Below are 14,746 nucleotides of genomic sequence, written 5' to 3'. Positions count from 1 at the left end.
TTTCCTCATCTTTCACGTTCCTCAGTCCCAGCGATGTGATTGGTGGAGGAGGGGGAAATCAATGCTCTTCATTCATGTGTGTGCACAAACTTACGGCCACCTGTGCACAAGTCACCGTCCCAGTCGGGCTGCACCAGTCCAAAACCCCCCTGGGCAGGCCCCTGGAGGTCAGAGCAGACCTGGAACCTTAAGCAGGGTCCTCTGAAGGAGCGTCTGCTGTTTGGCCTCCTGCTCGGTGTGGCTCTGAACACGCTTTGATGAGCAGCCTTTGAGACTGATGACAGCAGCTGGACGCTCGGTGCTGACTCAGCAGAAAGACGTAAAGGCGGACTGTCTCAGCAGGAAGTTGAGTCAGTCTGTGAGGAACGCGACGGTTTGTGGGCGGAGCTAAAGCAGGGTGTGGGGTACAGAGGCGGACAGCTTTACAAGGTGGCGGGTTTCTGTTGGCACGCACCGATCACTTCAGTCACTGTGAGGAACGTCAGTCAGCTCAGATCAAACACGGCTTAAGTCAACAACCAATGGGAGCAGTCCGTGCAGCTGAGAGGCTGTTAGCCTGTCCTCACTTAGGTCCTCTGAACGTTCAACACTTCCAGAATGACTGAAAACAAGAACCTGTTTTAGAATGAAGGGGGGGGGGACTCTGAAGTGGATCTCTCTGGATGATTTGGATCCTTTGTGGACTGCCGGTCTCTGCAGAGCTTCTTGGCTGGATGAAGTCAGACCAGCAGCAGGCTGACATTTAAGAGCTCCTCATGAAGACGATAATGAAACATGAGTCAGCAGCTTTTTCTCTTTTCTTGAACACAAACAAAGATGGCGGCTGGACCGCCGGGGCATTCAGATGAATCTGTCATGTCAGCTCATTGAACCTGCAGCTAAACCCTCACAGGCCGAGTGTCCTCCTGCTCCTGGACTGAGAGTGCAGGTGGGTCAGGGCGAGATAAACAAGGATGTACCGTCAGACGCTTCAATGAGGTCAAGACGTCGTCCTCCATCGGCGCCGTGCGTCCACTCGACTCTTTGCAGACGTCTTCTTATGAAAGCAGTGTTGTAACTCATCTCATCTCTCTCTCTCTCTCTCTCCTCTCTCTGCAGCCTGCGAGCTCATGAACCAGGGAATACTGGCGTTAGTGACCTCTACAGGATGTGCGTCAGCCAGCGCTCTGCAGTCCCTGACGGACGCCATGCACATCCCTCACCTCTACATCCAGAGGAACAGCGAAGGCTCGCCGCGGACCGCCTGCCAGTTCAACCCCAGCCCCGGTGGGCAGCGCTACACGCTGGCCGCCCGGCCGCCGGTTCGCCTTAACGACGTCATGCTGACTCTGGTGGAGGAGCTGCGCTGGCAGAAGTTCATCGTGTTCTACGACATCGACTACGGTAAGTGAGCGACAGATCTGAGCGGCTGTGAGCGGGACGCGTGTTTGTGCTGATCTGAAGTCATGGCTCCTGACATGCTGTCACACCGGCTCCCTCCAACCTCGGAGAGATCTCCGTGATTGGCTGCTGTGAGATGGAAGTGTGTTTGTTTGGACGGCTCCCTCCGACTGTATCTTAATGAAATCACATTAGGCTCAATGGATTCCTGAGCACAATCGATACAGGATGCTAGCAATTACAATATAAGGATATAGACAGATGCAGGCATTTAGCCGCGCAGAGACTCTTATCCTCTGTGATTTAGAGGAAGAGGAGCTGCAGGCCGCGATCCCTTCAGAAGCCGGCGGCGGCTCGGCTCACGTCCGGAGGCTGGAAAGGGGGAGGGGTCTCGGATTTCTGTCTTGGAGCGAAGAAGTCCATAAAACCTGTGATTGAGAGCAGAAAGGGTTTAAACATGAGAGGAAGGCTCCCAGCTCTCTGTCAGCACGATGGGCGGAGTTTACTCTCATGGTTGTTGTGTCGTTGGAGAAGCCCCGCCCCCCCATCACAACGAGTCCTGCTGTCCTGTCTCTTTCAAAACGCCCAAATCTGTGAACGGTCCTTCAAGACCAGCGTCAGAGGAGGGAGCATCGTAAATCAGCTGTTTAGGTAACTCTGACCCCGACCCCCGACCCCCAGACCCCCAGACCCCCGACCCCCAGACCCCCAGACCCCCGACCCCCAGACCCCCAGACCCCCCGACCCCCAGACCCCCGACCCCCAGACCCCCAGACCCCCCGACCCCCAGACCCCGACCCCCGACCCCCGACCCCCAGACCCAGACCCCCAGACCCCGACCCCAACCCCGACCCCCGACCCCAGACCTCCGCACACCAACCCCAGAGCCCAGACCCCGACCCAGACCCCAGACCTCCGCACACCAACCCCAGACTCCGACCCCGACCTTGACCTCCACACCCCAACCCCCGCACCCGACCACGGACCTGGACCCCGGACCTGGACCCCGACCTGGACCCCGACCCCCGGACCCCGACCCCAGACCCCAACCCCGGACCCCTGGACCTCTGGACCTCGGACCTGTTTGACACGGTCAGGGTTAGGGGCTGTTGGAGAGCGTTGGGGTGCTGCTGTGTGTTTCTGAAGCTGGTCCTCGGTGGAGTCTTTGTTCAGAGCGGGGAGCACAGTGGCCGTCCCTGAGGGAAGCTGGTCTCTGAAGGTTATTGATCAGCTTTGATCCTCTTTCATTACACTCATCTTTATTCTTTCATGCTTGTGGAGAGATGAAGCTGAAAGTTCAAACACAAACTCTGGATACTCACTGAAACTCGCTCTGCCCCTTCATCTTCATCGCCCCGTGTGATGAGCCACCATTATAAGTGTGTGGCGAGCAGGAGGCCCATTTATTCAGATTAGAGGCTCATTGCTGAGGGACACGAGCAGCAGATGGGCTTTTTGCTTCGGCTGTCTGGCCGGGTCTGTCGGTCGGCCGTGATGATGATTAAAGGATCCTTTCTCTGCTCACATTTCCATAAATCTCTGCGTCCACAAACCCCTTTCTAAAGGTTTTTCATGTTGTGCACTTACAGAATATTTCACAAAGAAGCGATGCAGAAAGGTTAATAAAGGTCACAAAAGGTCGTTACTTCTCTAATGACCTTTTAAAGACTTCCTCCTCTCCTCCGCTGTGACGCTTCCTGTGCTCACGTCTCTCACTTCCTGCCGTCTTCAGCTTCTTCATCTTGACCACATCTTCATCTTCATCAGCGAGCTGAGTCCTCAATTCCCCCAGACGCCGCTCTGTCTCGCTCCGTGTGGTCAGTGGCGTGTGGCAGCCCGTGCTAGCGGCGCCACCACGGAGCTTTATCACACGTGGTCTTTGGAACACGTGTGCTCAGCTGCTCATGGCGACCCAGTGGAGCGGGGCGCACACATGTAGAGTCCAGTCAGAATGTTCCGGATCTCCACGGATCATTCTTTGAAAGGTCCCGTCACAGCTGAACCTCTTTAGTGACACTTCAGCTCATCTCAACGCAAACATCAGCGTGTGTTCAGCGTTTCTCCCTGCAGCTCGCTCTGATGGGAGGAGCCAAATCAAGTCACAGTCGGACAAGCTGAAGCTTCAACGCCTTAGCCGCGGTCGAGGCTTCACAGGAGCAATCTGAAGTTCCTGATTGGCTGTTTGAGGCCGACACACAGTGGAAGAGCAGCTTTCACATCAGAGGGTCTCGGACACTCTCACTAAGGCCGTGTCCGAGACTTCCTGAGAAACGTCCCCGACCTGCCCGGCGTAAAGAAGGCGGAAAGAGTTAAATCATGACCAAGCGTTCTGATTGGACGAGAGAGAAGTTCCCCGTGGAGGTTGAGCTCAGGTGTCTCATATGCACGGCTCAATTTGGCTACACGAACCGGCAATAACATGCACGCTCTCTCTCTCTCTCTCTCTCTCACACACACACACACACACACACACACACACACACACACACACACACACACACACACAGCTACCTAGAAGCTAGATCATAAATATTCTGTGTCAGTTGGAGGTGCGAGGATATTTGCGGACCATGACTTCAGTCGGAGGTGGGAGACTGATGAAAATGACGGGGGGGGGGGGGTAAGCTCCGCCCCCTCTGCTCCTTAAACTGTCCACAGACACCACTCGAGTGCGCTGACCTTCTGTGAGGACGTGAAGTATGTGAGACACTGAATAAGTGACCAGCAACTGAGTTCTGTTACTGCTGTGAGAAAGTGGAAAGACAGAATAAACACACACACACACACACACACACACACACACACACACACACACACACACACACACACACACACACACACTGAGTAAGGATTGATTTCTGCCCTGTGCAGGGTATCAATATGGCCGCCGTGGTGCGTGGTTCCACTGAGCGTGACGCAGCATCTCAGCCGTGTTAAAGCTGCAGACTCCAAATCTTCCGCTGGCCGCACACCGGCTGCCCGGCTCGCCGCTTGGCTCGCCGCTCGGCTGGACAGCCGGGTTGCAGTGCGCCCTGGGAAACTGTGTTTTTCATCAACACCCAATCCGGGGCGGCTGTCAGGCGGAACCGAAGGCCGTCCTGCAGAGAGATGCTGATAAAGACATTGACACGGAGTCTGGAGTGTGTGTGTGTGTGTGTGTGTGTGTGTGTGTGTGTGTGTGTGTGTGTGTGTGTGTGTGTGAGTGTGTGTGTGTGTGTGCATCGAGGATAAACAAACACACACACACAATCGGGGAAATGCACACTTCTTTCTGTCAGAAACACACACCGCCACTGTGGCCCATTAGGCAGGGAGTGCTGCTGTGCACACACACACACACACACACACACACACACACACACACACACACACACACACACATTCTGCTGTCCTAACTTGACCTTGTTGAACAGAGAGAGAGGAGGAAAACACTGTGGCTCGTTGACAGTACTCTGTAGTTTGGTATTTGGAGGAAGAGTGTTCGAATTTTAAAAAAGAGGGTGGAGCCTGAATTTAAAAAAGAGGGTGGAGCCTGAATTTAAAAAAGAGGGTGGAGCCTGAATTTTAAAAAGAGGGTGGGGCCTGAATTTAAAAAAGAGGGTGGGGCCTGAATTTAAAAAAGAGGGTGGAGCCTGAATTGGAAAAAGAGGGTGGAGTCTGAATTTAAAAAAGAGGGTGGAGCCTGAATTTAAAAAAGAGGGTGGAGCATGAATTTAAAAAAAGAGGGTGGAGCCTGAATTTAAAAAAGAGGGTGGAGCCTGAATTGAAAAAAGAGGGTGGGGCCTGAATTGAAAAAAGAGGGTGGAGTCTGAGAGAAGCAGTCCCATAGCTAAGTCATCAGCTGTGAGTGTTGGTGACCACATGGCTTTTAAACATGAACCAGCCCCTGGTGGATATTTGGAGTACTGCAGTGTTTGGCGCTCTCTTCACGGCGTTCACGCTGACTCTGCCGTTTGTTCCGATGGTATAAAGGAGGTGTGTCCGGCTGGCGTTGTGCCTGTTGGTGTTTGGTGTTGTTGTTATGGATGTGAATGTGTACGTCACGGCCTCGCTGCGTGTGAGTCCAAAGCTTGTGTGTGCTGACACACAGAGCTGATGTTGCAGATAAGTTCCTGATTGTGCTCTCTGAGCGGCTCGTGTTTCGATCCAGTGAATGATATCAGTGGTGCTGCTGCTCCGTCGAGCATAAACAAAGAGAACTTGATCTGTCTTTCCCCTTCACTGCTTTCCAAGCAAGCACATCTCTTGTTCCCATCCAGCCGCTGCAGCAGCGTGTGACTGAATCACACTGTGCACTTCTGTTGACATTTTATAAATGTTTCATGACTGACAAGACTGATCAGATGAACACGAGCTCTCTGTGGACGCAGGACGGGCCGAAAACACGGGATGGAAATTACAATGATTAAAATATGAAATATTAAAAATGGAGTTGGAGAGAGGGAGGAATAATTGAAGGAGAGAGGTGAAGAGGGCAGCAGAGAGGAAGATTAGCTCAGCAGGAAGGAAAGCTGCACCGCAGGCCGGGCGCCGCAGGCCGGGCGCCGTGCGGACGCCTCCACTCTGTGAGGACCTGCCTGATGAATGTGTAAATATGTGCGTGTCTTTATCCTTTGGAGAACCTGAGCTGTGTGAGTGATGCATTAAAGGACCAGTCCACTGAAATCCTTCAGACACATGCTGCCACCATGAGTCAGGAGGCGTGCAGGAGGTCTCAGTACTGGACTCATCTGGACTTCACCAGAGTCTGATGTCGGGACACTATTGTTCTGATTTGTCCTTGGGGGAAGCAGACCGCTGTCTAAGCCGTGATTGGACGTTGGACTTTTTTTCTGTATTTCCAGTTTGGATCAGAAGTAAAGAAATCCTCCGAGTGTCAGACGTACTCCGTGATCTGAGAGCAGACAGAACCACTCTTTAAAACCCGTCTCTGAGGGAACACGGGTCGGATGATTCGTGAATATTGGCCGTGTAAAATGAAGTGCTCATTATGATTTAATCTCTGAACATGAAGGATTTAAACGTCCTGCAGCTCTGCAGGGAATGAATCTTGAATGGCGTTACGTCGAGGAGAACTCAAAACTAAGGAGAAGATTTGACTCTCTTCTCGACAGAATCTGTTTCCAGATGTGTTGGATGGTTTTCTAAAGTTCCTCAGTCGAGGATTATTACCTATTAAAACCTTTAATATTCAGCTCCCCGGCTCTTTGAACACACCTCACAGAGGCTGCATGTCGATTCTCTCCTTCCTTTCTTTAATCTGTGCATTGATTTACAACACGTCCACACCCGTCTCCTGAGAGATACGTTTATCTTTATTCTCCATGAGTAAATCCTGCCCGGCTTCTCCTGAACGCCCCTGAGGAGGAAAAGCAAAGATCCCTCACAGAGGAGCGCGTGGTGTGTTGACTGTGTAAAGCACCTGTGATGAGGAATGAGGAGTCACATCAGCACAGCCAGAGCCTTTATCCATCAGACTCCAACCTCATTTAGAGGTCTGATCAGTCTTTAGGAGGCAGAAACCTTCCTCCAGTGTCTGTCTCCATAGAGCTCTATGTTAAAATGTCCAACTTTACAGCTGCAGTTCCTCCAGTGTCCACTAGAGTCTGTCTCCTGCAGTGAGTCAGTCTCCATAGAGCTCTATGTTAAAATGTCCAACTTTACAGCTGCAGTTCCTCCAGTGTCCACTAGAGTCTGTCTCCTGCAGTGAGTCAGTCTCCATAGAGCTCTATGTTAAAATGTCCAACTTTACAGCTGCAGTTCCTCCAGTGTCCACTAGAGTCTGTCTCCTGCAGTGAGTCAGTCTCCATAGAGCTCTATGTTAAAATGTCCAACTTTACAGCTGCAGTTCCTCCAGTGTCCACTAGAGTCTGTCTCCTGCAGTGAGTCTGTCTCCATAGAGCTCTATGTTAAAATGTCCAACTTTACAGCTGCAGTTCCTCCAGTGTCCACTAGAGTCTGTCTCCTGCAGTGAGTCAGTCTCCATAGAGCTCTATGTTAAAACGTCTAACTTTACAGCTTCCTCCAGTGTCCACTAGAGTCTGTCTCCTGCAGTGAGTCAGTCTCCATAGAGCTCTATGTTAAAACGTCTAACTTTACAGCTGCAGTTCCTCCAGTGTCCACTAGAGTCTGTCTCCTGCAGTGAGTCTGTCTCCATAGAGCTCTATGTTAAAATGTCCAACTTTACAGCTGCAGTTCCTCCAGTGTCCACTAGAGTCTGTCTCCTGCAGTGAGTCAGTCTCCATAGAGCTCTATGTTAAAATGTCCAACTTTACAGCTGCAGTTCCTCCAGTGTCCACTAGAGTCTGTCTCCTGCACTTTGATTGACAGGTGGGAGCTGCTCGCTGTCTTCTCAGCTGATTCAGTGACCTTTAACCTCTGGACTGTATTTCTGCTGTTGGAGCCTTTTGGCCTCTGATTTTCCAGGTGATGTTGTACATGAGCAAACGGATGAGTTGATGCATTTGTATTTATGCTAAATGAAAATAAGTTTTTTATTAGCTGACAATGGATAAAACTCTAGCAGCACGTCCCGCTGCATCATTTAGAAGTCCTTCAAGTCTTCCATGGAGATGTGTCATGTGTGCAGCTGCAGCTCTGTGTGTCCATTTAAAAGCAGCATCCAGTGATTGAACCTTCCTCCACACTCTTCTCCTTTTACATTCTTCTTGTAATTAACAAAGACAGTGAGCGCAGGAAGTCGACTGTCACGCCCCGTTCACCCCTCATTGGGTTAAACTCTGTGAGAGGATTAGAGCAGAGGAAGAGCCACTTACAGCCCCTCGTGTTGCTTCATACACGTTTAAGGCTGCAGGAGGAAAGACAAAACGTCTGTGAGACGACGGCTCATTGGTTCCTGGCTTGTTGGCTCGCCGTTTGTTGCGTCTCCATAGGAGTTAGTTAGTGCCTGACATAAGCTGTGTGTTATTAGACTGGGCTGAGGACGCCTCTGTTTGAGAGGGGGAGGAGCATGACGTGTGTGTCCAATCAGAGAGCTTCACTAAGTTGCATGTGGTGGTGTTAAAGCTCTTTAAAGGTGAATGCTCAGCCTGCTTCTGTGTGTTTGATGTGATTGTTGCTTTTAATTAATAAGGTATAAAGCAGGCAGTGTTTGGGAGACATATTGTGCAGACACCTGCTGCCTCCATATGCAGTCCTCTGATGTCCCCTCGCTCGCTCGCTCTCTCTCTCTCTCTCTCTCTTTGATGTCTCTGTTAAGATGTTTTCTAATTGGCTGCTGATGACAGACTCGCATTAAGAAAGGCGAGGGCACGGGGTAATATTCCCCGTCAGGCGCTGGCAGCAGTCAAACATCGATTTTAATTCAATCAGTTTGTTTTACGTGGTCAAAGAAATAAAAACGAGACGACTTTAAAAATGTGAGAGTCAGAAAGAGACGACATGTTGATCCTCAGTGAACATGTCCGGGATCCGGACTGACCCAAAGTCTGGTTCATTTGATCAGAGGATCCGTGTGTGTGTGTGGGGGGGGGGGGCTCGTTTCATAACTTGACTGGAACTGGACCTGTGCAGAGCCCAAACATCTCCTGCACTCTTTGTTTCCATGGTTACCACGGTGGTCAGACTTCCTGTGTAAACACCAGAGAGGCTTTACTGTGTTTGAATCCACCTGAAACTTTGTTCTTCTTTTGATCAAACTCCTCTTCACCTGTTACATGAAGCTCTCTTTAAACACAAGGTGTGTTAAATAACCTCTTAGCTAAGAATTAAAAAAAAAAACAACCTTGAACAATTCACAGCCTTTCAAAATAAAACTCTATTTTTAACCTACACCTCAAACAGTCTGATGCACAGCGGGTACGTCCAAGGTTCACGTCACGCAGAAAGCCTCCACATCCATCTTCTCATCGGCTCTTTGCCCTTGACTTTTAGATTTCTCAACCCTGAAGGTATGAAAAGCAAATATCTGTGAGGGGAAGGATTCTCTGTAAAGATCCGATTAAAGGACCAATCACAGAGCTGCTCTCTTCCTGTGTGATCATGAAGGAAACCTGCTGTGTTGAAGCTTCTCTGACAACAATGCAGCAGCCAGTATGTCCTCCTTCTAGCTTTAGATTCTGCTCCTGAATGCTCTGGATCTGATTGGACCAGAGAAGGTAGGCGGGGCTTTGAAGGCCGTTTTGGACGCCCCTGGGTTTGCCAGATATGAGAGCAGTTATCAGGTGAACAGGTGTTGCAGCGATGGAAGCGGGCAGTGGAACTGCTTCAGATAGAAGTGATTGTACCCGAGCTAAAAAGCCTCTGCATGTTTCTAATAAGCTCCAGCAGCAGAAAGCTGCTCAAACTAGGATCAATGTTGGAGATGAAACATGGAGAGAGGTTAGAACGCAGAGAGCTTTACAGACCCATACAGAGCTGGCTAAACACTGAAGCTACAGTGTCCACCACATGCAGAGCTGGCTAAACACTGAAGCTACAGTGTCCACCACATGCAGAGCTGGCTAAACACTGAAGCTACAGTGTCCACCACATGCAGAGCTGGCTAAACACTGAAGCTACAGTGTCTCTACATGCAGAGCTGGCTAAACACTGAAGCTACAGTGTCTCTACATGCAGAGCTGGCTAAACACTGAAGCTACAGTGTCTCTACATGCAGAGCTGGCTAAACACTGAAGCTACAGTGTCCACCACATGCTGAGCTGTGTGAGAGGAGGGGGGGAGACAGCTCTCTGTGATGATTAGAGTTTAGACTGCAGTACTCATTTTAAACACTAGGGGGCAGAGTGACAGACTGCTCCTTTAAAGCTGTAACTTTTGGTTTCTGCTTTTCTACGTTCATGAGTTTATTGTTGATGAAGAAGTTAAATCCAAACAGGTTGTTACCGTCTGCTTCAGGCTCTCAGTCTTTGAGGGCCTCTGTGATGTTCATCGTGTAGCTCATGGCAGGAAGCACGATGTGGTGGCAGACATTATCTGTGTGTGTAAATACTTCCTCTTTGTTCTGGAGGTTATATGAGGTCATCAGTCCTCGCCGTGTAACTGTGTCAGAATTCACAAACTGAGAAGAAGCACCACAAGTTGGTCTTCTGCGTGAGAGGACGCACTTCCCCTGACGGAGATTCGGGGGGACAAGATGACGGAAGAGAACAGAAATAGAGCGAGTAGGCAGACAGAGAGACGGCGAGAGTGCTTTCATGCTCGACTCTTCTCGTCTCCGATGTCTTATTTATTCAGCGACAGAGGTACCAACCGCAGACAGACAGGAAATCACCTTCAAGACTGAGGACACACCAGCACCTTACAAATCAAGGACGGAACTCTGGACCATGTATGTGATGTCGGACCACGCCAGCTCGGCGTCATGATGAAACAATGTTCAGGCTGCTGAGCTGCCAGAGTGAAACCACAAACACCCAGACTGCTCAACCCAACACGTGCTTTGGACATGTTTGAACCCTGAGGACGAGTGTCTTCTTCCCGTCCCCTTCAGCCCTTCCTGCTTATTTGTCCTCTACGTCCTCGCTGATGTCCCAGCATGTAAAGACCTGATGCCTCCTCTTACGCTCCTGCTGTCCTTTAAGTGTTTGATGTCCCTCACATGTCTGACGCACGTCGGACACGTACTGCAGATGAAGGCAGACGAGGTTTAAATGGCGTTTTACTGATCCACGTCTCCGACCAGCTCGTCTGTTTCATGTTCATCGATAAGATCATTTTACTCCTCCACTCCTTTCTCTGGGACCTCCCACCCTCTTTATTGGGGGGTTTTCTGATTGGCTCTGACGCTGTAATAAAACGAGATCAGAGGAGGATGCACTCTCTCTCTCTCTTTGTAAGTGGGCGAGCTTTTGAATATGTATTTGGAGCTCAGACATCGAGTGTGTCTGGTCTTGTTTTAGGCTCTCACTTTGTACTGAAGTGAAACAAACGGAGACAAATGTCTCCTCATCTGTCTTCATGAAGTTCTCCGTGTCTTTACATTTGCATGCATGGATGTAAATACTGGAGGGGCTTCAGTGTGACACCTGTGCAGCAGCCACTCAGCACGTTAGCACGTTAGCACGTTAGCACGGAGCCTAGCATGTGTCCAAAGGATAATCTGATCTTATATCACAGAGGGGGAGGAGGTGAACCGTCGGACCTCTCTGTCTCCTCCTTCCTGGGATCTACAGAGCGTTCAGGAGGTCGCTCGCTGCTTCTGCTCCTCGTCTCGTTTCAAATAAAATCGTTTCAAATCCAAAGCTTTCAACCTCCGCTCTCATCTCTGAAAGTGGGAAATGTTCAGCCGTCCGTTTCACAAAGTGACTTCTGCATTACTCTTAAATCAGACCCTTCTTTTCCATTTACTGTAGCTTCACTCTCTGCTCCTGTCACAAGTCGCTGCTCCCTGATTGGTCTCTGCTGAGAGCCCAACGTCTCTCATTGACTCATGCTGGATCTTTAGAAAGCCTCCGTGTGCTTATCTCGCTCTGACCTTGGCCGTCGCCTCTCCTCGCCGTCACCATGAGCGTCTGCAGCCATGTGTGATGTTGACTCTATGTTAGCATGGGGCTCCTGCTGGGCGCTCGCCGCTGCGACGGTACGTTGTGTCACTCGTTTGTGGCGCTGGCAGAAGCCCGAGGCGAAGAGATGAACAGATGGAGACGAGCAGGCAGAGCGAGGAGACGAGCAGGCAGAGCGAGGAGACGAGTGAGGAGACGAGCAGGCAGAGCGAGGAGACGAGCAGGCAGAGCGAGGAGACGAGCAGGCAGAGCGAGGAGACGAGTGAGGAGACGAGCAGGCAGAGCGAGGAGACGAGCAGGCAGAGCGAGGAGACGAGCAGGCAGAGCGAGGAGACGAGTGAGGAGACGAGCAGGTAGAGCGAGGAGACGAGCAGGCAGAGCGAGGAGACGAGCAGGCAGAGCGAGGAGACGAGTGAGGAGACGAGCAGGCAGAGCGAGGAGACGAGTGAGGAGACGAGTGAGGAGACGAGCAGGCAGAGCGAGGAGACGAGCAGGCAGAGCGAGGAGACGAGCAGGCAGAGCGAGGAGACGAGTGAGGAGACGAGCAGGCAGAGCGAGGAGACGAGCAGGCAGAGCGAGGAGACGAGCAGGCAGAGCGAGGAGACGAGTGAGGAGACGAGCAGGCAGAGCGAGGAGACGAGTGAGGAGACGAGTGAGGAGACGAGCAGGCAGAGCGAGGAGACGAGCAGGCAGAGCGAGGAGACGAACAGGCAGAGCGAGGAGACGAGCAGGCAGAGCGAGGAGACGAGCAGGCAGAGCGAGGAGACGAGCAGGCAGAGCGAGGAGACGAGCAGGCAGAGCGAGGAGACGAGTGAGGAGACGAGCAGACAGAGCGAGGAGACGAGCAGGCAGAGCGAGGAGACGAGCAGGCAGAGCGAGGAGACGAGCAGGCAGAGCGAGGAGACGAGTGAGGAGACGAGCAGGCAGAGCGAGGAGACGAGCAGGCAGAGCGAGGAGACGAGCAGGCAGAGCGAGGAGACGAGCAGGCAGAGCGAGGAGACGAGTGAGGAGACGAGCAGACAGAGCGAGGAGACGAGCAGGCAGAGCGAGGAGACGAGCAGGCAGAGCGAGGAGACGAGCAGGCAGAGCGAGGAGACGAGTGAGGAGACGAGCAGGCAGAGCGAGGAGACGAGCAGGCAGAGCGAGGAGACGAGCAGGCAGAGCGAGGAGACGAGCAGGCAGAGCGAGGAGACGAGCAGGCAGAGAGAGGAGACGGAGGGTGCTGGTGCTGGGGGGAGTAGGAATGTGTCGTTTTGGTAATGGGACCACCTGCTGTGCCTCCTTCTCCTGCATGCCTCAGAGCGTGTTCCTGTCAGGAGTGCTTCCATACAGCACGGTCTGTGCAGGGTGCACCTGCTCTGCACACGCACACACACACACACACACACACACACACACACACACACACACACACACACACACGCACACACACACACGCACACACACACACACACACACACACACACACACACACACACACACACACGGTGCAGCATTAGTGTGTGAGTGCTGCGGTTGCACTGATGAAGCAGCAGCAGTGTTGTGTCACAGAGCAGAGCTGAGCAAAGTGAACCTGCAGTTAAAAGCTGAACAGAACAACCAATCAATGAAGAGCAGTCAGCCGCGCTCCCGTCCATTAGCTCCATTAGCTCCATTAGCTCCATTAGCTCCTTGCAGCTCCTGGTCTCTGCAGATGCAGCTGGCTGCAGGTTTCTCTCAGGAGGACTCTGAGCTGCAGCAGGACTCTCAGAGCTCACGGCTCAGCTCTCTGCACTCAATGGAGACTAAATGGAGTGATAGTGAAGGTCCCATATTACCCAGAATCCTCTCCTCCACGCTCCTCTAACATGTGTCTCTATCTGTCTACAAACCCCCCAATGATGAGAACAGTCCATCATCTCCGTCATCTGCCTGCTTAAACAGGCCATTTGGAGATGTTCCCTTCATGACATCACAAAGGGCAGTAGCCCCTCCCCCAGGTGGGTGACACTCCCACAGCTAGGTGTTTGTTCTGTGAACTCACATTCTTTCTAAAGTAAGGTGTGTGTGTGTGTGTGTGTGTGTGTGTGTGTGTGTGTGTGTGTGTGTGTGTGTGTGTGTGTGTGTGTGTGTGTGTGTGTGTGTGTGTGTGTGTGTGTGTGTGTGTGTGTGTGTGTGTGTGTGTGTGTGTGTGTGTGTGTGTGTGTGTTCATGGGGATTAAAGCTGATCGCCCTGCAGCTGTTTGTCTGACAACATTAAAACTTATCAGCTGCTTACAGTTTACAGTTTGTCAGCGTGGCCCGGCGAGGCTGTTACCGTGGCGATATCAGCTGACTTGAAGCGGTAAAGGATGCTGAAAGTGGGATAAAGTGGAGGAGTCACTTTACATTTCTCAGCACTTTAAAACATCTGAGCTGCATTGCTGCAACTTCTCCCTGCACTGAACAGAAAGATCTGCACACACACACACACACACACACACACACACACACACACACACACACACACACACACACACACACACACACTCACTGTGAATGCTGTTTGTTTTTTCCCAGTGGTCACCAGATAAGGATGAGTCAGGCGTCGGAGCGGCCTGCTGTCAGGTCGGCCTGTGAGGCTTTAAAGGAGTCTCTGTGAACTCTTGTCGTCCTCGGTCCTTCTGTGAGTGTTCAGCAGAGTCAGATTAAGCCTGAGCGCGGCCTCGCTGTGTGAAGGAAACACTGAGCACACACTCCAGCTGCTGCAGGGCGACACATCTCTGATCTCTCTCTGGGCTGCTGCGTCTCTCTTCATCTGGGCTTTAGAGACATTTCACAGCGCAGAGAGGATTTGATGTAAAACAAACATTTGATCATTTTTAACAAAACACAAAGAATTTGTCTCTGTGAGATTAGCTTTATCTGCTCGGCCATGGCTGCAG

General features: G+C 51.6%; 2 protein-coding genes across 2 annotated transcripts in view; one reads left to right on the top strand and one right to left on the bottom strand.

Annotated features, from left to right (window-relative positions):
• Positions 1-1,100: 1,100 nt before the first annotated feature.
• Positions 1,101-14,746, top strand: part of LOC306842333 (glutamate receptor ionotropic, delta-1-like) — a 79,072-nt gene continuing 65,426 nt past the window's right edge. The window contains exon 1 of the mRNA XM_079372516.1: positions 1,101-1,383. Within this exon, the coding sequence (XP_079228642.1) occupies positions 1,110-1,383 (274 nt within the window). The 5' untranslated portion in view covers positions 1,101-1,109. The remainder of the gene's footprint in view (positions 1,384-14,746) is intronic.
• LOC306842343 (transmembrane protein 100-like) overlaps positions 3,035-14,746 on the bottom strand; it is a 234,037-nt gene continuing 222,325 nt past the window's right edge. Inside the window, exon 3 of the transcript XR_013781727.1 lies at positions 3,035-3,055. The gene's annotated coding sequence lies outside the window, so the exon portion shown is untranslated. The remainder of the gene's footprint in view (positions 3,056-14,746) is intronic.

This window comes from Symphodus melops, assembly GCF_947650265.1.
Source record: "Symphodus melops genome assembly, chromosome: 21".
NCBI classification, from domain to species: Eukaryota; Metazoa; Chordata; class Actinopteri; order Labriformes; family Labridae; genus Symphodus; species Symphodus melops.
The sequence above is the reverse complement of the archived record's forward strand: the minus strand, read 5'-3'. Positions and strand labels throughout refer to the sequence as shown.